Source organism: Helicoverpa armigera, chromosome 1, assembly GCF_030705265.1.
Source record: "Helicoverpa armigera isolate CAAS_96S chromosome 1, ASM3070526v1, whole genome shotgun sequence".
Classification (NCBI taxonomy): domain Eukaryota; kingdom Metazoa; phylum Arthropoda; class Insecta; order Lepidoptera; family Noctuidae; genus Helicoverpa; species Helicoverpa armigera.
Genome location: NC_087120.1, coordinates 4,551,608 through 4,577,503, shown reverse-complemented (window position 1 = coordinate 4,577,503; position 25,896 = coordinate 4,551,608). Strand labels below are relative to the sequence as shown.

Genomic DNA, 25,896 nt, shown 5'->3' with positions numbered 1-25,896 from the left:
TCCACGTTCCACGACATATTACGGGAACGTTGTTATCTTTCCACAATATGTGTTTCAGAAAATGGAGAGGGTCCTTTTTAAAGAAAGTTTATTTGGTAATGCATGAGTACTGTTGTAATTTGTTTGTTAAAAGTGTTTTGTTTTTGCCCGGGAGCTTTTGTAAGGGGATAATCGTTAAAATGGTATGATGCTTTCTTTGCTGTCTCCTATTCTGTTTTGTTTATATAAAGAATTAACCAACATGTTACGCTAAGGTGTAATAGATAAGAAGTTCTTTGATAAATAATTTCGCCGATTAGCTTGACAAAACGTCCTTGTATAATGACTTTGCCCTTGTAACTCAGGGTACGGCAACCCCCCAAGAGTTTTATGAACAATGTCAAAATCTCTTCAGTACCATCGTACCTTCATACCACCATATGAACTATATCGGTCTGCATGAAACGGTAGCCACTACTATTGAATCAAAACGCGCTCTTTATAAAAACTTACACTACAGTTATTCTTACGTTGCTTACGTGACCTGTTAGGTAAAGATTATTTTACTTTTGAAATACAAACTATTTGTTGACGTACAAATAAAAAAATACAAGTTAGTATTTAATAGTAAAATTTACCTAGTTCCAACCCACTTTTCGAATTGGGAAAGTACTTAAATTCCTTTAGCAAGTACCCTTTAAATATTTTGCTATTACATTAGCCGTTAACCTTTAGACCTGAACCAACACGCTCAGGCTATCTGTCACCGCGTTGCCAAACAAGTAAACATCACACATACACCACTTTACGTACGAAAATAGATTGAAATCTGAAGGTACGTTTTGAATTCTATCTACCGGCAGTGACTGCCGACCGCACATGCCGCGGCTGCATGTTGTCAGCACTATTGCTTTGTATGCATCTACATGAAACTGTTTTGGAACGAAGCGACAGCAGTACCTACAGTCGCTGTCGGATATCGACGTCAGATATCAGTCGGCAGCTAGAATCTAAAACGTACCTTAACAATGTTATGTCTAACTGTTTATTATTGGTACATTGGCGTAATAAACATGATGTTTTGACGTTCTATTTTGATGCCGCTCGATGAAAAAGACACCTATTATTCTAGTTTTTATTATGATGATATCAATTTAAAAGTTTATTTGCGATAAATGCATATAAATAACCATTTTATTAAAGAACCCTCATTCTATATTTAGTTATAATTAGGTATACGACAGTATTAAGGTGATAGATAGCACTTTACGTTTACCAAGTCTCAATCAGCTAAAAAAGGTGGAAGCTAAAAATAGGAGCCTAAACTATTTGTCTTTCCCAATTTCCCTCGCCTTTCAGCATCCCCTGGAAGCAATTTTGACAAAACTGTGAACCAATTTTCAGACAGCGTTTTCCAAAAATAGTACTCTTTCTCATGCAAATTGACACTGCAGATTTTTCAAAATTGATTAAAACCTTTCCTAGCATTTCTACTATTTTTGCAACATACATATGTTCGAACCCTAAAGATTAATATATCAGTCTGTAAGTTCATATACGTACAACATACATATGTCTTATTGTGTACGTGTATCCAAAAAGGCAAAATACAGGTGTTATTTGAGTCTGCTTCTAGCATATTCCCTGAAGGAAAAAAGGAATACTATAACTCAACTGCGAAGTTTGTGCTTGAACTTTTGTGATTATCTGAAAGTTGACAACTATTAATTGGAGCTTTTGATGTATTCTGGATATTTGAGTGCCTGTAAACAGACATTAAACGATCACGAAACAGACATTAATCCATGTATTAACATACATTAATTGTACATTAATATTATACCATCCAATGATACAACTATCTCAATAGTTAACAAATAGCGTGGAAATAAAAGTATTGTTTCTACAATATTTGCTTTCCAACCTTGCCTTGCTCGCGAACGCATCAATCAGTAAAGTTTGGTAGATGGACTAAGTATATTTATTTAGATAGCATTCTATATAGTTTATGTAGCCAGCAGGGAGATAGGTATCTTTAAAATAAACTGCAACACTTTAGAATTAAATACCTACTATATTTTTCAAAGAATGGTATTCTGAAGTCATCTAAATGGCATACTTATCAAATTTGCAAGGCTCATGCAACAGTTGTGCTCGCCTAAAGTTATGTAAATACTCGCCTATTTTTACTTTCTAAGCCAAGCTATTAGTAGTAATATAAAATCAAACCACCCACATTTTCTCATTTATGTATGTCAAGGGCGAAGTATTACTGCAAGGAGTCAAGCACTTAAGAAATATAAATTAAATGGCTCTATAGAGTGCCAGCAACGGTTCCTTTATTATGATGAACTGTGTGAAATATAATTGAACAAAGTACCAATACTTGTACCATGGTATTGGTTTGTAAACAAATGCTGGTTTATTCAGAAAAATTGACTAAAAACACTTTAGTAGATTGACCTCGATACCTTGATCGTTGTATGTTAAAAGTGGAAAAATGCAAATACTCAATTGGATTAATAGTCTAATAGGTTGTTTTTAGTTTTTCAAGGCAAACTGCACGTGACCTCCGAGTGTTTTCCTAAATGATATTATTCGCGGATTTTAAAACAAAGCCAAATCCTCTAACCTCGATACAAACGAGGTTCAAACAAATTAATTACAATTTTCACCTCGAACCGCCATAGTAAAACGTTAACCCAACCCTACAATGGCGATTGCCCAACCATCCAAATTATATATATAATGCTTTTAATTAATTTATGAAGTCCCAAAAGAACCACGTGGATGTACACGCTTCGTCATCGCTGTGTGAAGTGAGTTGATATGGCAACTGGTTTGAGCTTCGTGATGTGGTATTAGTTAATTCCTTTAGGTATACATGTCATGAAAATGTAACTGAAATTTTGAAGATGGAATTGATGATTGTAATAATTAATTAGCATTTTAACGATTGTTGTTTAGTAGCGATATTGAAAATAATCGAACTTAACGGTAGAAAGCGCTAATCGTTTCTAAATTTGAAATTAAAAAAAAAATAAGCAGTAACCTAATCTAGCTTAAATATTATTCAGGTTACTACGTCAAGACATTGGAAGACAATATTTGGACAGTCAATTTATTTATGACAAAAAATCGACCTAGACATTACTAACAACATTTCACAAAAAAGGTAAATTAAAAAACATACCGACCCTACAAAAGAACCGCATCTACATATTTCTTGCGCTTTTGTTATTCAGTGATTGAATAGCTTAATCAACAGTCGAAGCCTTGCGTCGTCTCCACTATTTAGGGTCGAATACAAAGTATTCACTGTTCTCAACTTATATGGTTATTTTTGGGTCAGGTTCATTGGTCCTCAGGGTACACAAATCATCTGCTTTTAGTATATTCATACGTTATAACAAACTACAATTTTCACGTTAATCCTGTGCCTGAAAATACAAGGTCCTTATGTCGAAAGCGTATTTTTTGTGTCCTGTTGTCCCAATTTTATTAAGGGTTCACGCGCCATACCAAAATTCTTCTAAATTCCTTCTTTTCAAACTCTAAAGAAATATTTTGTTTTACAAATTAATAAATAAAAAGGGTTACGTGACAAAGTAAATAACTTCAAAGATATGATTTTAACTTCTCGTTTAATCAGTGTAGTATTTGATCTGTTTATGAAGAATGTAATTTTTTATGTCATATTTTTTTTCACATTAAAAAGGCCATATTGTCGTATCAATATTTATTATGTACTAAACTTGTTAATACATCTATAAACATAACACACCATTTACTTTTACTAAAAACATTGATACCTTCATCTTTATAGGTTGCCTAAATAAAGCTACCACAGTCTCACCTCAATACCACTATACTTTCACACACAAAATATAGGTCTATCCCACTAAATAAATTTCGTTTACCTTTACCACACAGTTAGCTAAGCTCGACGTAGTCATATTAGGGAGCAAATCCGCTAAGTTTGTAAAATCCGACCTCGGTATGGAAGATCACGTTTAAAGGAGATAAAAGGTTTACCCTTAGGTATGTATTTACTGAAAGGTATACTTTAAATAGATTAAAAAATAACTATTTATCATTTGTATTCTGAAAAAGTTTTACTCTGGTTATGGATAGATCAATTTTGTTGTTATCAAAAACAATAGTTAAGGTGCGTTTTGAAGGCTTACTGCTGACTGCAACTGCCAGCCGCACTTGCAGTGACTGCACGGAATCAGTCGATATCTATGGGCGACTGCACAAACAGCTGCCGCTTCGATACTAAACGGTTTCATGTAAATATATAAAAACCAGTAGTAGAGCTGCGGCTGATTTCATGCAGTTGCAGCACGTACGGACGGCAGTTACAGTATACTATAACTAGCATTGAATATGTACTTTAGGGTACTAAATGCCAAATCACTCAGGTTCTAAACACACGTTGAGTAACCCAATTAAAAGGAACATCTTTACCTCAACAATCTCATAATCACAAGATGATTCATTCCTAGTTAGATTAAACACATCCATCATATTTCCTTCTGTTAGTTTTCCTCATAAACGGCTGTAAATATATCGAGTACATAGAGAGGGCTATCTTAAGATATTTCATGCAAACAGTGTGTGAGACTCCATTATTCAATGTCGCACGGGACGAAATATGAATTTCAGTGTCCAATAAAAAACGTGATACTTTGCCTTTCGTCCGGTTTTGTGTCCTTTTTAGGATTTTTAAATATACTATCTACTTTTTATCGGTGGCAACGCATAAATAGCGACTTGCTAAAAAAACTACACAAGGCAGTAAAAAGCAAAGTAAAAGATCTTTAGTTTGAAATTGTTTGTCCAAAAGTTACAATTTTATTTAGTTTCCCAGCACAAGCTCATTATAAAGAGTCGTTGCTTGCTACGTGTTCCTTTGTCCCATCAATCTAGCGTCATTATATTAGTATTCTATCGTCATACAAGCCATTTAGACATAGTTGTTGATAAGGAAAGTCCTCTTCTAAAAGCAGATAAAGAGCTATGATAATCACAATTTCTCAAAGCTAAGATTAACTGCACACTGCAAGACTAACAGCTGGCCGATAGTTGATCCGACAGAAGATTTTTTTAAAAGAATCTTGATTCCAATCCATGTTTCTTCTTCTGTCGGTCTGACCTGACCTTTGTAATGTGCGTACTCAACTTTATACAGATTTATAAGCTCAAACAAACTATCGGTCGAGTAAAAGCTTGCAGTGTGCGGGTACGCTAACTGTGACTTTTAAATTAATTGATCTATAGTTCCGTTGATTCATAACGTGACTTCCTATTAGTCATGTGAAAAGTGGAAATGTTAAAATTGACATAAATAAGTAAGTACTGGAAGAATCTACCAATTTTAATTTAGGTGCAAAATGTGTGGGTTTTGCTTTTACAGCTCACATTTCAGAAAGGTGTGTTTCGTTTTATTAACTGCTGTCATTAACATTTTTAGGTGGACCAATCAGAGAGTACCTACCTAAACCGTTAGTCATTTGAAGGTACTATTCTATAAATAAATACAATATCTAAAAATATGGTTGACCTATGTAGGTGGTTTTGTTTTTATTATTTTTTGTATTATTAAACCGCTGCGTCTCTTTTCAGTTCATTATTTTTGATTATCAATTTCACACATGTCATTAATTCTAAATTTCCTTATCTAAAGTTTTTGAATTGAGTTTATAAGAAATATCGTAGTTTATTTAACCACTCGAGTGTAATTGATTATGCTGATACTTGCCCAGAATTTTCAGTAGTTTTATTTTCATCTAGCGTGATAAAAATAGAATCTAACGCTATTTATAAGTGGATAAAAATTTAAGGAAATCAAGATAGTAAATAAAATTATTGAAATCAGCGAAGGTTGATGATCTTTACTAATATTATAAATGCGAAAGTAACTCTAATGTGACTATTTGTTTCGGAATTTTATATTTAAATTGCTGTAAACCGATTTAAATGAGATTTGGTTCACAAATACTCTAGACTGAGCATAATAAAGGACACCGGGCTTCTTTTTATCAGGACGCGGCAAGTAGCAGTTCTCTCGGACACCCCGCTACCTATGGACGTAATCTATTAATAGTTCTATCATACCATTTGTAGTTAATTATGTAGTAGTTCCAATAATATAAATATCCCACAAATGCTATGACGATATTTATATTATTGGAACTACTACATAATTAACTACAAATGGTATGGTATCTATAAGATACTATGACGTACGCAAATATGGTTCACATCAAAAACAAAATTATTATTAGGAATCTTTTGAACGTTTGTTTTCATCAAGAGAACAATAAATTTTACATGCATTGATGTCACAAAAACAATTCGTATAAAAGTTATGACACAGTGTTTGTCAGATAATATTCTGCTCTATTTAAAAATGAACTCTGAACTAGCTTTCAGAATGAAATTCGTTAACCCTTAATTTGGAAATGTATCTTTAAAGATACAACAACTTAAAAAAAATCTGTAACATTAAATAATTGTGTTTTTTTGAATCGATCGATTTAATTATAAAGTTTGACTCATGACATCACTAGGAAAAGTAAGTCTATTGCATTTTCAACAACTGGACATCCCGATTTACGTCAACCTGAAAAAATGACGGTCGCGAAGAACAACAAAGCTGTAAGTTTTATTGATTTTTATTATTTTTTATATGTGATGATGTCAGGTTCTTACTATTTTATGTGTGTAACGTAATATACTAACGATTTAGCTGAAATAATGGCATAGAAATGTATTTATCGAGCCATGACAAGGTGTCAAACCTCAATGTATCTTTAAAGATACTTTGCTCAAATGTCGACTATACAACATTGTATCTTTAAAGACACATTGCCAAAAGTTAACCTATTATCGCACGTTAAAATTCTCGTAATTTTTATATAAAAAAATATTAACTACACGCATGTGAGACCCTACAGCATGTAAGGTTCCGTAGGATAAAATTAATTTTTATTTAGATTTTTTTTTGCATAATTTTTGACATAATTTCATATAAACAGTTCAGTGTTCAGTTTGCTTGGGTTTGGTTTGATTGCATGTGCAATTTTTTTGTTCGTAGGTATTAAAACGAGCAAGATCAAAGCGCATTCTAGCGTTGATTCCTGCAGGAAATGCACGATCGGACGACAGTGACACAACAGACAATGAGGAAGATAACACAGCCAGTGACACAACATTGCCAGTTTATGGAATACAACATGATTCTTATAGTAGTTCCTCAACACCTTCACTGGATTCGGATAAAATATAATGTGAGATTATGTCTAACTAAACAACGGAACTGTTTTTACGATTTTCATGTCAAAAAATAAATTTTCTTACCAATTAACTATTTTATTTTATAACCCCGATTTGGTAATGTATCCTTTTAGATACATTATCGAAAAACTATACCTTCCTCCGTATTTGGCAATGTGTAAAATAAGATACATATGATTTCAGCGCAATTACTGAAAAAAAATTTTTTTGAATATTTTTCTCTATTTCCTTATACCTCAAATAATTAGACTACAGTATTTTTTTTATAAAATTTGATAAAGATTATGCTTGCCAAATTAAGGGTTAAATCAATGTGATTTTCAGATGTTTTATTAGACCGCTTTTAACAATATTTTTGTCGATTCTTGACCAAGGCTTTTTAATACACATCTGGTACTTATTATAATGTCCAAAGACGAAAATCAAAGTAGAAAATCTCTGTAGTGTACATTATCCCACAATAACGGTTGAACGGACTTCAGTAGATTTTCATAACATAGAAGGGTATTTTTCATCTGGATAATATTGTTACCACAGCGTGTGATTGCCAACTCGATTTAAATAACTTCAATCAAGTATAAACATCAATTTTGATACTGAACGCGTCAATATGAGATCGTCTCTCGTAAGTAGGTTGATTGAACTTTCAACCGCAGTGCATTTTCTAGATAAAACTGATTTTATTTGTAAGAATTAGAAGGGGTACTGCTGCGAAACTTTCCTTACAGTTGATGTAAAACGTTTTACTATCAAACGGAGTAAGTCAACTCACTAGGGATAGATAAGAGATGTGTGCTTTCCACCTAGAGAGGTAAAGCTACGGAGACAAACAATCAATCTGGCAGAACAATGCAGAATTTGGATTCAATTAAGCGATAATCTCCATTCAATGGGTGACAGAATTCGGGTCACTCCGTTTTATTGATAGGTACCAACTTTTTCAACGTGTATGGTTAATAAAGTTATTGTTTCCTTCAACACGTGAAACTGACCGTCGCGTCGGTTAATTAATTATTTTCAACTAGCTTCCGCTCGTGGCTTTGCTCGCGTGGTGTGTTGATAAAAAGTAGCCTATGTGTTAATCAAGGGTATCACCTATCTACATTTCAACCGAATCGATCCAGCAATTTTTGCGTGAAAGTAAAACAAACATACATCCATACATTCTTACAAACTTTCACATTTATAATATTAGTAGGATTAGTAGGATATAAATAGGATGTAAAATATGCTTCATGTTATTTATATCTCATATCCTTGACTGCTAGAACAGAATTTACTTTAAGATTATTTTTTTCCATATCTTTTGTTTACTTGAGAACACTCCTGGTACGACTAATGGCAAGCCATTGCCTGGGCATAATCAAGTCGTCAACGATTTGTCGTTCTATAAGCGCTTTTATCCGCAGATTGTATTGGAACGTAGTAAAGGAATGACTACGTGTACGAAGTAATGAGTACTAAAGTGTTGGGATAAGTGCAGTTGTTTTGATAGAAACACACAAGCTTTACTCAGTGTTTCTACAACTTCAATAGACAAGAGCCTCACCAAAATATTTAAAAAAGACTCAACAAAATTTAGACAGTAGCTCCTTCGAATTTCCGTTTCGAAATATTTTTTATCCTGATTTATTTGCCCACTTTTTACCTTAATTACACCGTTTTAAGAGAATTAGGTTGGAACGTGATTTTTAAATACGCGTACCTATTACATAATTTAGGTTACAAGTTGTAAATTCCGTGAGGCATTAAACTGTTTTGTTCACAAATGGTAAACCCAGTTAAACCCTTGTCGGAAGTTTAGTTTCTCACAAACAAGAGTAATGGGGCCACTGCCCGACACAGTTCAAATGCTAGACAGTCTTTTTAATTAAGATTTCTTCGTACTCCAGTGCGGTGAAGGTTTGTTATAAAGCCTCTGTGTGGGTGAGAGGTTCTGTAGTTTCTTCTAATTGTTCTTTAGATTGTGGTCCTTTATTATAAAGTAGTGTTGGGAGCTATTACATACACAGGAAGGAAAATACTTCCTACAGTACCATAAGGGTACAGTTTAAAAGACATGTCAGCAAGATTTCAATGTAGTGTGTTTTGGTCTCCCATCTATATCGCTGCAGGTTTGTTGAAAAACTAAAAGTAGAATACAAATAGTGACATAATTACAAAGCATACTTTTTGTAAAATATGTTTGCGCTGTAATAATCCTAATCAAATTATTCTATTAAATCTGTGACTCGATGTCATTACATCAAAGAAGAAATAATATGAAAAAGTTATAATAATTTTTACCTAATATAATTACTTGAACTATCCAAATTATTTTAATTAAATTTCATGTATGATTTGGCTATTTAGAAATAACTAGATCTACGTATGATTTTCACAACTAATACTTAGCCCAACAGCCATAGTCGTTAAAGAACCAACTGAACCCGGATACATACTATATTAAACCATATTTCTAGCTTTTCCTTTAGACACCGCCATCCATTAAACTTACATCGATTTCTCGGTACTTTATATTCTACAGACAATCTGTGAACGATCGCGAATAACTTACAGTTTTGTATAACAGTAAACGGGAGTATTTTATACTGAAAACGGTTAGTAACAACAATGTAGGTAGGTATAGGGTATCTAGTGAATCAACTCTCATTTACCGTCTAAATACCGAAAGATTAAAATAAAAAGTTTTTTTAAATAGGTACTTTTGGTTTAAAATATTAAGAAGAACATACATACATTGAAATCTTGTTCATTAGTAACAGATATAGATTGGTATTTTACCTCTAAGGTCTATTTTTTAAGTAAAGACTTTTACTATTTCAAAATATTCTAACACTATTGTGTCTTTTTTAAAAGTTAGTAAATCTAGACGTCAAGCCCGTTCCAGAGAGAAAGTAATACTTTTTATTATATTGGAGGAAATTGCCAAATAAATTAAGCCGGATTAGTTCTCAGGGACTGAAATTTTAATCGTTTAACGTTTCAAGGTCAAGTTGAAACCAGTTTATGCGATGAAGGTCAATTATAATTTTATTAATATCCTACGTAATATCAACTAATAAATTTATATTTGCAATGTAAAATATGGTTAGCTATAAAATTAATATGTCCAATCCTTTCGATCCACTTTAAAAATAACTCAGTGCTTCAATTTTATTATTATATTTTATAGCTTGCCTTTGTTTAAAAACATTTAATTGTTACCTACTGATTTGTAACGGAAAAGCTGTTTTGTACATATGCACGATGAAGGAGTTGCAATAACGTAGGTACTAATGGCAGATGCAACAATGGCATTGGGATACGAAAAGTGTTTGGATGATATAATCGAGTACGATAGTACATTAATATCGATGTTATTAACTTATTAAAAACTTTATCATCTTCCATCAGCAGTTTTGCGAAGCTTTTATAAAAATGAATGATTAATATGTCCTATAGCAATCGCCTGACGCTGTATGCAATGTCATCCCCTTCCTCTGCATAGACTATCCATCTAATTTTTCAATAAACGGCTGTCACCGTGACACGTTCCACAATGAAGATCCCGGGTAGTAGGGACACTGAACTGATGCGTTTTCCAGTAATTGACTGGTATAACTGCGCAACCTTCTCAGTCTTTAAGGCGTGGCACCATTACTTGATGAAGTGATGCTTGATAACCGACCTCAAATTGCACTACTAATTTGATTGACGTGACGAGCTGGTAGCAAAAAAATGTCGCGTGTCCTTAGGATTCCTCTAATTGGTTTGCAATCGATTGTAAATTATGTTGTAAAAGACCAATTAAGGACTACTATTTTAAATTAATATTCAGGGATAAGGGTTCAGTGTATTTAGAGATCGTTGAACTTTTAATAGTTCCTTGAATTTTAGTCGTATTATTTTAATGGATTGCTTAACTAATTTGTGTTGGTATGTTGTCATTTTCGTTTATTTTTATGTTGGCCAGGGGATTTGCCGATACGTGACGCAATTATGGAATGAGTACCCGTAGTTCAGGGTTACGAGTTCCTGGTACGTGTGGCTATGAAAAATTGGTGTTTTAGTTTGTACGGTTGTTTGGTTGGCAACTAAAGGACCAATTAATTATAATTATGAGGAAAAGTTGTTTGTTTATGTTAATTTTAATACGTAACAGGGGACATTATCATTTGCCTGCAGGGTATATAAGCCTCTTCGTACAAAATGAATGATCGCTAATATTACCACGATTGTTTAAGGCCTTAGGTTTTACCTTTAGCTTCTCAGTAAGTAGCTTTAGCTATCCAAGATAAACTTAGAAATTACTTATCTTAGAAAAGTTACATTTACTTACAAGTCGTGGTGGCCTAGTGGGCAAAGAACCAACCTCTCGAGTATGAGGGCGCGGGTTCGATTCCAGGTCAGGCAAGTACCAATGCAACTTTTCTAAGTTTGTATGTACTTTCTAAGTATATCTTACACGCCAATGACTGTGTTTCGGATGGCACGTTAAACTGTAGGTCCCGGCTGTCATTGAACATCCTTGGCAGTCGTTACGGGTAGTCAGAAGCCAGTAAGTCTGACACCAGTCTAACCAAGGGGTATTGGGTTGCCTGGGTAACTGGGTTGAGGGGGTCAGATAGGGCAGTCGCTCCTTGTAAAGTACTGGTACTCAGCTACATCCGTTTAGACTGGAAGCCGACCCCAACATAGTTTGGGAAAAAGGCTCGGAGGATGAGAAAAGTTACATTTGATGCTTTAACTACAATGACAACAAGACTTGTGTCCTTATCCGTAATATTTTAGGGTCGACATTATTTTTATAGTCTGTACCAACATTGAGGTTAAGAACTATCCATAAATATGATTAATAGCCAAATAACCTGCACCAATAACTTCTCATATTTCCAGGATAGTTTCTTAGGTTCATGAAATTGGCACTGTTCCCAAATACCTAAATCCTCTTTATGAAAATGGATGACCTTAACCTATCATGGTTCACTGATAAAGAATTTTGAGCACAAAGCAGCATTTTTGACCACACTTTCATTAATCTGCATACTATTTTTGTCTTACATAAGCTGAAATTTTATATTATCCCTTGCTTAGGTGGTTTCGAAGTTCTATCTTTGATACTACACTTCCAATATATAGTACTTACTACAGCAAAGAATTTCAATGAAATCAAAGGTTTTACACAGCCCTCGTGACCAATAAACTCACATCCTTTTGCACAAATATACATAGTCATGCTTCCTCTAAAGTTCCATAGTCATCGTTGAGTACCATGGCTCACTTTCCTATAAAAGTGGATGATCCAAACGATAGTGATTCACACATTTATCTTCTGAGCTGACTGACGGACTGGCTGATAGTCGTGACCATATCTTTCTTCATGGATTCATGTATGTTTTTATATTTTAGTACTACGTTTGAATATTTTAAAATAGGTCATTTTTTTTAAATTGTTTCTTTTACCGACAAAACATGTTAGTGAGTGAAATGGTTTTTAAGTATTATACTTATATATTTTGGGAACGAGTGAGTTCGGAAATTATTTAAACGGCTTCTCCCTGGGGAGAAACAAAAGAATAAACTTATGTGTAGGTATGTGGGAAAACAATAAATTACCTACTCCTCCCGCAATGGGTGCATCGCTAGAGAGTGTCAGACTCTTACTGACTAAACCTACCATGTTCCTTCTGGAACCCTCCAAGTACCACGCCCGCTGTAAATCTTAGGAACAATCCCGCACCCTTACAGAACATGACCTGGCCTTATTCAAAACTAACATTTATTTTCTTTGTTCCAGTATCTAATGTTATACCAACCATGTGGCTGCTAGGCGGTGGTGCGGCTAGGCCGGTGCCACAGCGCACGGTCCGCGGGCCAGCTATCCTGTCCACTCCTGATGGAGCTGTGCCCCCAGTGCAAGTCATCACACACAACTTCGGTACTACGCCCAGGAAGCGAGGACTTGCGGTAAGAGTTATATTGAACCTTATTGTTGGGGATAGCGTGTCTTTTAAATAGGAAACAAATTCTTTAAGAAGTCGAATGTAACTCAGAAGCAGTTTAAGAGCTTTTATAAAAATTACAAATCAAGTATCGCACACATTAATAGGTGAGTTTACTTCAACATACTTAGGATATTGTCATTGGTTAAATCTGTTCATAGAAATGAACATAAATTATACGGAAGCATTATGAATATTCGAATAGGGTCCACTTACTTAGAAGTCTCCTGACACTGCATTTTCCTTTATGTATTACTGTTCCCATCAAACGAGACACGACACCTGACATACGTATAAAAATCACCCTTTTAAAAATTTACTTACGCAAGAAAATTCCCAATCTCGCGTTCAAAGTAGGTACGCTAAGTATGTCGTAAAAGTAGTTTATTTGTAAAACGGGTTGGGAAAGCGATGAATACCTACTCACGAGGCTACTGTAAATATTGAACGAGGTTTTCCAAAAAAACTGACAAAATAATGCGTTTTACAATACGTGCGCGTTAAGCCTAAAGGTAAAAGATAAAACAAAATTGCAAATGTAACTGATGTTCTAAAATTTAAAGTTGATAAGTAGGCGATTATAATCGTCTATAATATCATAGCTACTAGAGTCCACCTTTTGAAGGTATCGTTTTGAGGTAATCTGTTAGTCCATAATTCATAGTTAGGAATTCAGATGAAAACAAGATTTGAATCTTTTGAATTATCATCATCTTTTTTGTGAAACGTAAATGGAGCAACTTTTATAATGTGCCGCTAATTCTATCTATTGCTGTAAAATTGTGAAAATTGTCAATTCATGGGAAATAACATTTTATTACCCACACATGCACTTAGCAGTGGAGAAACTAAAATACTACATCAACTAGATATTTATTTGTCTAACTCAATTGACACAATATTTTCGACTTTATTGACACAATAGTTCCGACTTTTATTAAGATCAATATCGAAACAAAACCGCTTACTGTCTCATAGATTTCGCAATATGTTTCCATCTGTAATCTGTAACAAGTAAACTACACTTGAGAATTGATTTATACTGCAAGATTACATCGTGGCGACTTTATTATGAGCTTGTTTGCTTTGTTTATGGACTGTTTGCGGAAGCAACAAGTAAACGGTATATGCAGCCAAGGTTAGGAACGTTGGCCAGTAGCATCTATTGTGTGGTCATGATTTTGGTGTGATTTATTACCAATGCACTTGCTGGAACTGTATCAGTTTTGGAGGAATGCCTCCATATGGCTTCGAAATTAAACAAATGAAATACGTTGAATTATACAATAACAGTTTCATTTTCTGTGGTGTAATAGTTTCTACTTGAAACCTAGCTTGTAGGTCTCTCAGTTTCCTTCTTCTTTTCTTTTGTTAGTGTATCTGAGCGATAAATTCAAATGAGTGCAAGAGGTAAAGGTTTTCTTGCTTCCACTCAAAAGATAGAAGATAATGCATCACTGTCTGTGATGACACGATTATATCCGCAAAAGTTCTAGAAAGGTGCATCATAAAACATCCACGTGGCAATACTGAAATGGAGTGCATTTTGTGCACGTTGACGACACACGTTTGACATTTAACAATCTAACTGCTAAGCGAGTAGTAACCTAATATTTTGATATGACCATAAACACAGGTCTTATAAAAAGGTGTTCATCACTTGCGCTTAAGACTTTTATTTTACTTATAGGTATTTCTTTATAAGTGAATGAGGAACGGAGTGGATTAGGAAATCAGCATAACCAGTACCCAGTTTCGCTAATCTTCAAGTCAGTCCATAGCATGCGGCAAATATATATATTAAATTCATTTATTCAAGTGACCATGACTCATTTTGTTAGTAACAATTTTTACTTAATTACTATGTTAGTAAATTACAACACAAAGCATCCTAACCTAAGATTACTGCCTGTATCAAATCACCACTGCAGATCTATCACCAAAGTGGAAAGTCTGCAGCAGTGATTCACATTCAGTCGAGTCTACTCGCTATACAGCGCACTAAGGTGTTGGGGCTGTCCCGCACACGGCGCACCAGGGACGCGCATCTTTTCCTCATTGTTGCGTAGAAGCAGTCTATGCGGGCTTCAGCAAACATCCCTGATGCGCTGCAGAAGCGAGGCAGCCCCATTAAGACCCGGAACGCGTTATTTTATTGTAGTCGAATGGCGCTGTACGACTTCTGAGTAAATGATGCCCACAGGCTGCACGTGTAGAAGGAGGTACAATAAGCACGGAATAAAGTTTGCTTCACAGCTACGTTGCAACGAGCAAACCTGCGAGCAATCATATTAGCTCGTACCGACAGCGCCCTTCTTTCCCTCTCAATATCTTGATCATCTTTTAAGTTGGAAGTCAATATATGGCCAAGATATTTAAAATTATAGGTCCTCTGCAGAGCCGTACCATTCAACCTCACAGGAGGTATTGTTTTCAGACATCGACCACCAGCTTCAAAGACCATGACTACGCTTTTCTTTTCATTGTAGACTAATCCGTGACTTTTAACATAGCCTTCACAGATAGCCAGCAACCTTCTGAGACCACAAACTGAGGCACTCAGTGCTGAGAGCCATGTCATCGGCATAGCTAATGTTATTGAAACTAACTCCGTTAATGTAGCAACCCTCACGCTCTCTACTGAGCGCCTCGATCAGCTCGTTGACGTAAAGGTTGACGTAAAGGCAAAGACTTCATGAGATTGAGCTTTTATAAAAAGTTAAAAATAAATCTACTCGCTTGAGAAATTACTCCAATTTAATCGAATTTATTGTTCATTTTGTACACTATAGTTTGCAAAGGTATTTAAATAGTGCCTATTTTGAGAATTGAAGTGGCTTATTAATAGTTTTTTTTAGCAGAAAAAAGGTATATATTTGCTCATAAATTATTCGTTAAACTCTCATCAAATTAATTTGATTTATATAAAAAGCATAGTATCTAGTTTTGACTACGTCGAATGTTATTACCACACGGTCTTAAAAAAATATTAATTTACAACGGTAAGTACAAATCAGTTCCATCTCTACGGTAGAAACCCATCACGAGAAGTATTCCTCATAACTTAAAAAATACTCCGTATTGGTTCCCCACAACTCCCTTACTTCAATAGGCCTCCCACAACTCCCTTACTGATTGCAAGTCAATCAGTTCAGCCGTCCCACCTTGCAGACGTAAAAATTAACAACCTTTTCTGGGATATTTTTCTTTTCTACTGTGCATAGGTATACCCCATGGTGGTTATAATATTATAGTTAATAATAGAATTTCATTTTTTATTTGATGTAATTACAAAGTTTAAAAGATTAGTCGTCCGTCGCGATCGTAAAAGCTATGCATTTAGCTTAGACACCCAGGGACATTGGCTTCATACATGCTAATTAATTGTTTCGCACCCGCTATCGTGTTAACACCTACGTTGCTTGTTTGCTTAATTAATAGAATAATAAACACTTATTTATTAACAACGTATATAGCCATAGAAACATTATTTTCATATTGTTTAGATAGCGTACTAATTAGGCATACCATATTTGACATAAGTATAAAATCCAGAATGCAGTCGTTAAAGGTAGTCAGAAGCCAGTAAGTCTGACACCAGTCTAACCAAAGGGTATTGGGTTGCCCGGGCAACTGGGTTGAGGAGGTCAGATAGGCAGTCGCTCCTCGTAAAAAGCACTGGTATTCAGCGGCATCTGGTTAGACTGGAAGCCGACCACATCATAGTTGGCAATAGGCTAGGCAGATGATGAGAAGACGATGTTATTTTGGTACTTTTATTGGTGAATTTCAAAATACATTATTTTTCTTCTTCCTAGTATTTGTCCCATCTCGTGACGGGCTCCTCTTTCAGTATCTTCTTCTTTCACTTCGCTCAGTCCTGAACATCTTCTTCCTCTCATAATGTTTGTCTTTCCTTACGACACTCGGATTTCCAAATGCATTGTTTATGAATTATCTCCGAAATGTTCCATCCAAACATCCAAGTATTCTTCTAAGGATATAATTGATTGAATAAATAGGTAAACGTTTCTCCAGTAATGCGATTTATAAAACCTTGATCATGAGCGTTCCTGATTGGTATAAATGGATCCTTTAATATTTAAACATGTTTAAATAGGGACGGTTCACGTTTTTAGGGATCAACTGAGTTCATCCGTGAATAGATTTTTAAGTGGTTTGTTTATCATTTAAGTTTAATAGTGTTAGTTTGTTTTATATAACTCATTTATAGTTTTTTCTTAAAAGCTATGTTGAAGTAGATATTTATAAACAAAAGGTAAAAGACGGTCCTAGACGTGAGGTAATCGCTGTGAAATTTATCATCGATCCCCCAACGTAACAACTCAGATGCTCACATACTGCAGCTAGAAGTAAAGTACTTAACCGTCAAATCCGTAGCGGACCCCAATCGGGGTCTGAACATCAATGTCACCGTAAGCTCGGTTTAGACCCCAATTGGGGTCTGCGAATCAGTCATACACTTTCCTAATTATTTACGCTCATATTTATTTTCTTTCCAATCAAACCACATTTGTGAGTACTAAATAAAATAACTAAATAAATTTAAATTATTTTTACGCATTCAAACCTTTCATATTTAGCATCCCGTTAGAAATATACCTTTTTAAAATCCAATCGTAATTACCGGGAATTCTGATAGAACTCGCCATGTTTGTTTACATTAGTTGTTTTTTTAAATTTGAAGACGCATAGACAAGATGGCGACGGTGATAGAAGTTTTGCATCGAATGATCCGATTCGTTAAAATAAAGAATCGATTTAATAATTTTATATTATAATATTACTAAATTGCACTTTTGTATAGGTACTTACCATAATCTGAAAATAAATTAGGAAAAGTAAAATGACTTAATTTATTTTGAAAAAAATGCTAGAAAATCAGTGGTAGAAAATACGTTGTAGCCGGAATAAAAAAAATCTTCGGTTTTTAGGGTTTCTGAAGACGGCAAATGAAGACTTATTTATTTCTTCGGGTGTTTTATGTGCAGGATTCCTGTAGACCTGCCAAACTTAATGGCGATTCGTTACTTCCAACTTTTTAACTGAGCGGCAAAGCTATTTGACGAGAGCCGTAGTTAGGTGTAGGTAGTTATCGCAAAATTTTATGACGATTTCATTGTTTGAAAGGGCAAATAGTTCGCTGTTCATCGAAAGCTGGTCCAAGATGGAAAGATGGCCGCCGCCGACTTATTTTTAACCGACTTCCCAAAAAGCGGAGGTTCTCAATTCGACCGTTTTTTTTGTATGTTTGTTACGCGATTACTCAGCCATTTATTTATCGATTTTAATGATTCTTTTTTTGTTTGATAGCGTATACTTCCGAGGTGGTCCCGTTATCATCAGGTCAGGATCTGATGATGGAACCTTGAGAAATCGAGGGCGACTTTCGAAAGTTGCAGAAATACATAGGTTGAAATCTTATCACTCAGGTGTTTGCCTGGTAGCACTATTCAACAGTGAAGGTTTTGAGCTGAACTGATGATGGAGACCAGTGAAGTTCGAGGGAACTCGACAACTGAATATTTAAACTTTCTCGTGTTTGTGCTTATATTATTCGTATTTACGAGGCCTCTGCAACAGTGAAGGAGATGGAGACGAGAGAAGTTCGGTTGTCGAGATCCCTTGACCTTCTCTGGTCTCCATCATCAGGTCAGCTCCAAACCTTTACTGTTTCATAGTGTTATCAGACATACATCTGAGTGTCAAGTTATAACCTTATCTATGCTTACAATTTTCGAGAGTTGCCCTCGATTTCTCAAGGTTTCCATCATCAGATCCTGGACCTAATAACAAATATGGGGAATATACCCTTTCGACCAAAAACAAACATCCAAATTGAGAACCACCTCCTTTTTGGGATTCGGTTAAAAATATTTGGTGACTTTAAAATCAATCAATTATTATTATTATTGTTTCTCATCATCAAATAAGTACATTACTTTGGTAGTTTACAAATTGCATTATATTTCAGAACACCAGGCTTACCCTCATCATCATCATCATCATCATCAGCCTATCGCAGTCCACTGCTGGACATAGGCCTCTCCAAGTGCACGCCACTGAGATCGATTGAAGTAGGCTAAATACCTCTATGAGCAGGCTTACCCTCCGCCGAAACAAAAATCTTAGAATTGTTCAGAAATAATATAAGAATAAATTAAAATTCCGTAATAGGTAATAAAAATTCAATTAAAGTTAAAAATTATTACGAATGACGCAACACCAAAATAAATAATACATATAAAAATTTAATGCTAAAAACTTTCATAAAACTTAAATATCTTTTTTCTTAACAACAAAAACAAATTGAACCTATAATTTAAAATTAATAAATAAAATTGAAATAAGTTGCTATTAAAAAAAATATATAAAATTGGTATTCGATTATTTATAATAAATATCCGATTTAGGTATCGAATGCACACCGATGATTGAAAAAAAAAATAAAACTCTATTCCAAACTCTACTTGTCTGTGACTTTGATCTTGTAAATATTGTTCATTTTTATTGTGTATTTTATGTGCTGATTTTTTAGTTATTGAACATAAATAAGTGCACGAAATGTATTGCAATGGATTGAAAATGTTATAAATATGACGTTTGTGTTGTGTTTGAGAAAGTGATGCGATTATTTATTGGTAAGTTTTCACCAAATTTGAAATGCCTAACTTTTCGATAGACTTAAAAACACCGTAATTATTATATTTTTCTGAATTAACTGACCCCATTTGACCTTTGCACGTTGTTGTCAAATAAGTGAGCTCTAAAGTTATAGGTAAAATACTTCTAATCAGGCATTACGGACTTAAAATTCATGTGTTGAAAGTTAGTACAAATTTTTGACTTCCATGTCGCGATTCAAAATATCCCGCCGAATCAACGGTATAGTCATATGTCAAAATCTTGTCGAGCAGAGGGGTTAAACATACAAACTGTAATTAAAAGTGTTTTATGACTTACCCCTCCGATTTCGTTCAGTCGCTGTAAGCTTAAAGCTGCATAGAGACCACCAGGGGATGGTTCGAAAGAGTGACCACAGCTCTGGTACATAAAGAGCTTAAGAAGGGACATGGTGGGTTTTAAAGTCAATAAGATACTGACACTCCCTCATGTTGCACCCACAGCGGCATTTGATGATTTCCCAACAATAAAAGCGTCATAGAAAGAGTTAGATGTTTAAACGTCTACAAAGAACTATGTATAAACAATTAAAACTATTTTCGTATCAAACCAACGAATGAATGAAGTCCTCTAATACTAGTTGCTAAGTCCATTATCTTATCACTTTTCTCCATCGCATTCCACCATAAGCCTGGCTTCAAGATAGCTCAAGGTAAATTAATTAAAACAACTGGACTAAACGACATTAGTCTACCAGTATTAGCTAGGTATTTCATTTCATCTAGGTCACACTAAAATATCGTATGATCACGTTTAAGACTAGCCTTCGAAATATTATAGTGACATAAAACCTCATTTTTACTTTTTAAGGGCCTCAAAATGATGTAGGTCGGAGATATGTACTTCAAAACTTTGTGAGATAGGTTCGTGACGAGCATAAGTTAAGCCTATCTTAGAAACATTTTTCAGGCGAGATGATTTTCGAAGAGTTAGGTGTCTGTCTAATATAGTTTACGGCTGTGGCATTCCTCTTAAATATAAAAACTAATTCCACGAAGTAGATATTGTGGGATGTATTTGTACCTATAAGTCCTTAAGAGTGTGCCAGCAAATGGCTTAAACTAGCCTGTAACTTATTATAGTCAATTAAGGGGAACCACATTTTAGTTTTGTAGTTTGCACGGCACTAAGTTGTTTTAAAAGGTCAATCATAGTGAGTTTGAAAAAAACTATAGTACAGGTAAATGTCTAGGTAATTGAATTTTCCTGTAGGAAACGTTTTCAATCCACTAATGTAGCCCATAAACTTTGTCCTTGGATCCATAATATTCATTCAAATATACTTTTGACTATAAACTTTGTCGTACATGTTAGTATGTAATGCTAACAAACTCATAATCCCAGAATTATCATTAGGTACTGACAATGTAAAATGTATTTATGTTAGGTAGGTACTTACACGGGCGTTGACCCTAGAACCACTAAATATATAAAGATCTATAATAAGAGCGTAAAGGGTAAATGATAATTTTACTGACAACTAGCTAACATACAGTTGAGTACCAGTCATACTTTATATCTTTCCTAATAAAATATCTAAATAATTATAACATACAGAACCGTGAAACATTTGTAAACTCAAACTACATTGGCATGTTCCCTTAAAACAAACATTACTAATACGCTTAAACATTGTACACATAGTAACTTCATTTTATTTGACGATAAAAGCTTGACTTGAATGTTCAATTCCTTTGATAAAGTCGTAATTGGATTTTCTTGTTCATAAAAATATAGAAAATTCCTTTGTTTCTAATATAAGTGTTCGCTTTTTGTCACTAGGGTAAGAAGAAAGTTGAGAGCACTTAGCAGTTTTAACATAACAACATCACGTTTGTATTTATTAGCATGTTGAACTTAGGATTAGAATAAAGATGAGTTTAATACGGAAAAGTTATTGGAATAATGAGTAATGAGAAAGTTCCCGTTGTTTAGATGGCACGATAAACTGAAGTCTTGGCTGTCACTTGAACATCTCTGGTAGACTAGACGTTACAGGTAATCAGACGCTGACAACCCTAGGGATATTGGAATGCCAAGTTCAGGAGATCAGATAGGCAGTCGCTTCTCGTAAAACACTGGTATTCAGTTCGATCATGATGAGTAAGTTCAGCAAAACATCGTCTTTTCACCATTCCTAGAGTTTAAATTTTATAATTTATTTGCGAACAAATCGTGGGCGTAACTGAGGCAATATATTTATAGCCTTCTGTCTACAGAGGGTACGTGAATTACGTACATTGACACCTAATTTTCAGAAGAATAATCTTTATTCAAACAGGTGAAAAGAGGTCGACTACAGCTATAATAGTTAAATCATTTCTTATATGATTTTCGAGCCAACTGAGTAATACAACAGTGACATCTGATTACAAATCCCAAAGAACTCTAGTTTATATTAAGATCTTTCCCCGTTCGAAACGTAACTTTCCATATAAATGAAAACTTTACCGCGGCATAGAAATGTGATTGAAAAACAAATGGATCATTTTCGTTATTGCATAATTGGATCAACTTTGCGATTAAAAGGAATGATAAGAGTTTCACGTGTATTTTGTTTTAATATCATGCATGTTTCGTGTATTTTACGTCACATGCTACTTAAGAAATTGAAAGAAACAAACATCAACATAAAAGACTAGTACGATTATATATACGAGAGAATAGTACGATTTATATCGTACCTACTTGTTGAACATTTTTGGTAAAAAATAAATTATGATCTATTTTATGTCATTAATGATGTTATTACAGATGCTATATTGTAGGGATGCCGAAGGCAGCAACTTAATAGCAACCAAAAAGCATCATAGCCCCAACCCAGCTACAAAGGTTGATCTAGGGCTAGGTCGGTCTAGAAAGTTAAGACCAGAAAAGTATACTACAATATTTTTAGAATTTTCCTGAATATTGTTGTAAAACGAGTATTGTAAAATAATGTTTTAAAAACATAAGCCAATTGTGAGGACAATGACTGTAATAGACAACAAAGTCATGCTTTTGGCTAAATTCCTTTGGGAGCTTACAATTATTTTTATTATTTTAAAAGGTTACTGTTACGCATAAAAACCTTGCAGTACCATGTTGATTGCTCGGGGCGCGACACGTTTAAGGCATGATATCATAAAAAAGCATCATGGCAACCAACTTCTTAACAGAAGAATAATTTTATAACTGTGGAACTTAGTAGGGTTTCAGTCAAAAGTTTCTAAGAGTTCAGAACAAGGGCGCATTGCATTGTGACCGTAATTGCTGGTGCAAGAAACGCATTCACTACTAAACGCCACGTGGAAGGTTCTAGAACTTCGCTATTAAAACTTCAAGTTGAAGTTCAATGGTAATTAGCTCAGTCCTAGGCCAAGGTTTGATGGTCTTCAAGTACCCGTGAAAGTTTAAATGCTTAGTAGAATAATTACAGTCGGAGTGAAACGGAAAAGCTAAGTTGGATATCTAATCTGAAATGTAAATTATAATGTTGTTGATTGGTATCAAAATGATTTTGGTTTTGTTAAATGGTAAGCAGTTTTTACTTTGCAAAAAACGTTAAATTTAGCTAAGTTTAGTTTTAACTGTTTGTGGTATCTTTCTGCCCCAATGAAAATTGGGCACGAGGCAGCTATGATACAAAGGAAGTACTATCTTTATGTCAGAGTTGTAAATATTATAATTTTTTATATAAACAGTCTATTGAAAGCTCCCTGATAAGTGCCATGTTTTGATTGAGGAAATGTCTATTTTCGGGACTCGTTTCACTATCAGATAAATGGGGACCTCGGAAACCGCGAGTTTTATCTGTGTTGCGCGACGAACAGAAGTGTCCATGTTCATAGTGTTGTTAATCAAATTAATAATACAAAATAGTTCTCAGAATATCTACCGGTATGTAAATCACATAAGAATGAAAAGAGCATGTTTCTAACTAACCCTAAATATAAATAATGTGGTGTGGCGTCTCTTTTTTCTGATGTCACATTCATAGATAAAAGGTTAACATTTATTACGCACTAGGTATTAATACATTTCACGAAATTACCATAATAGACTGTATTTAAATTGAAAACGCTTAAATAATTACGCCTATGCAATGTTTTTCCAAAAGTACTTATGTGAACTGTTGAAACTTTTAATAAGATTATACGAAGCAAAGCTTGTGTTTCTGATGAAGTTAGTTAATTGTAGTAAAACCCTTTGTTATTTTTTCTAACACACCTACCTGCTTTTCTTCAAAATTTTTTTATCGAACTCTAATCGTTGTGTTATTAAAATATACTTTAAAGCAATCCGCTTAAAGTTTTAATTTGCTTGTTTTCAGGAATGGGTGTGGACGCTAACCGGTCAGAACCGACATAATCGTGAGAAGGTGGACCCAGGTGGTGAGCTGCAGATCATGCTGCCTGCGCAACCTGATAAGGCTGCGTCTGGGGAGGTCTGTCTTCTGGCTGAGAGTCCCTTCAGAATCCTGAGGGTAAGTGCTATTATTAAGGCAATGAATAACAAAGATTCTATAAGATATACTGTATTTATGTATACATACATACTTAAATTTAACTAAACTACAAATAACAAACAAAAAATATGATGCTACATGTATGGCTTTGGACATGCTCGTTGTTATAGTTAACTGCATTCAGCAAGTTATATGATAAACTCCTTATTGCTATATCGAAAATAAATACTATCTCTATAGCATATTATTTTGTATCTGAGAGAAAATCGATTGGAAAAACTTTACATGTATCTAAGTTTGTATATACGCTCTCGAAGACGACGTCGGTGAAGAAGTTTGTGTTATTTTATTATATAAGCAACCCTCATAACAGCCTACCAAACTCTTTAATGACTAATAATCAACTTGAGAATTGCCATCTTAAAAGTAAGTACTCACAAGAAATTCAATAAGCTTGTACCCACAAGTTTTCAATATTAAAATTCTTCGCAAAACGTTACCTCAGGAATTTCTATCGTGTAAGGTTAACAAACCTTTCGTCAATGTTGGAACATCTGTTAGAAATCTAGATACTGCAGGACTCTTGGAGCTGGTCGTAAAAGGTGAATTTCTTGGTATATTAACCTGGGATAGTGCAGTATGACAGGTGCAAGGTAAATGGCCAAGCACTGAATAAGAATTGCAAAGTTGGTTAAGGTCTTGGGTTTGGTGGAATTATATTTTCTTCTGATATTTTTCTAGTATGATATGTCCACTTTTCATTTCGTTATTAGGTATAGCTTTTCCCTTTTGGCCTTATGTGTAGTTACTAATGACCCTCTGAATGGGAAATGAAAGACAAGTTTTACCACAATTCCACCTATCGTCTAGTATGTATGTGTTAGTTAACAAATCATGTCGATAACAATTTCTGTGGAACATCATTATATCACAAGAAGCAAGGTAAAATATTTCCTCCCCTTTCCATATTTGGTTTTTGGTCTTTTCATGGTGATATCAACTAATGAACAAAACCTTCTGTGTGTGTCATCATCATCAGCCTATCGCAGTCCACTGCTGGACATAGGCCTCTCCAAGTGCACGCCACTGAGATCTGTGTGTGTTACCTAGCCTTTTCTGAATTACGTTGGGATCAGCTTCCAGTGGGATGCAGCTGAACACACGGCCATCACACGGAGCAACTGCCTATCTGACTTCCTCAACCCAATTACCCGGGAAACTCGATACCCCTCGGTGTATGTGTACTCTAAAACATCGATAAGGTACTTTAATTCATGATGAATAAGCACCGAAAGCTCGCGTAATTTTTTGCTCTGTTTCATGTATGCCACGTCATTGCAATAGTACGCGAATCCATTCATATCAAAAGCTGGACTCATTAAAGAACTGACAGTTCCAGAATAGACTAATGGAGTGTTGAGCACTTTAGATACTATTATCAGTGTCATTCTACTAAAATGCTCTTGTCTGAGATTACTC

General features: G+C 34.7%; 1 protein-coding gene across 9 annotated transcripts in view; it reads left to right on the top strand.

Moving 5' to 3' along the window:
- The window catches only part of LOC110373018 (transient receptor potential cation channel subfamily A member 1), a 113,386-nt gene that overhangs the window by 12,406 nt on the left and 75,084 nt on the right, over positions 1-25,896 (top strand). For all 9 annotated transcript variants that reach the window (XM_049838812.2, XM_049838798.2, XM_064043168.1 and 6 more), the window contains exons 2-3: positions 13,061-13,230; positions 24,283-24,435. In XM_049838812.2, coding sequence (XP_049694769.1) covers positions 13,081-13,230; positions 24,283-24,435 — 303 coding nt within the window. In that variant the 5' untranslated portion in view covers positions 13,061-13,080. The remainder of the gene's footprint in view (positions 1-13,060; positions 13,231-24,282; positions 24,436-25,896) is intronic.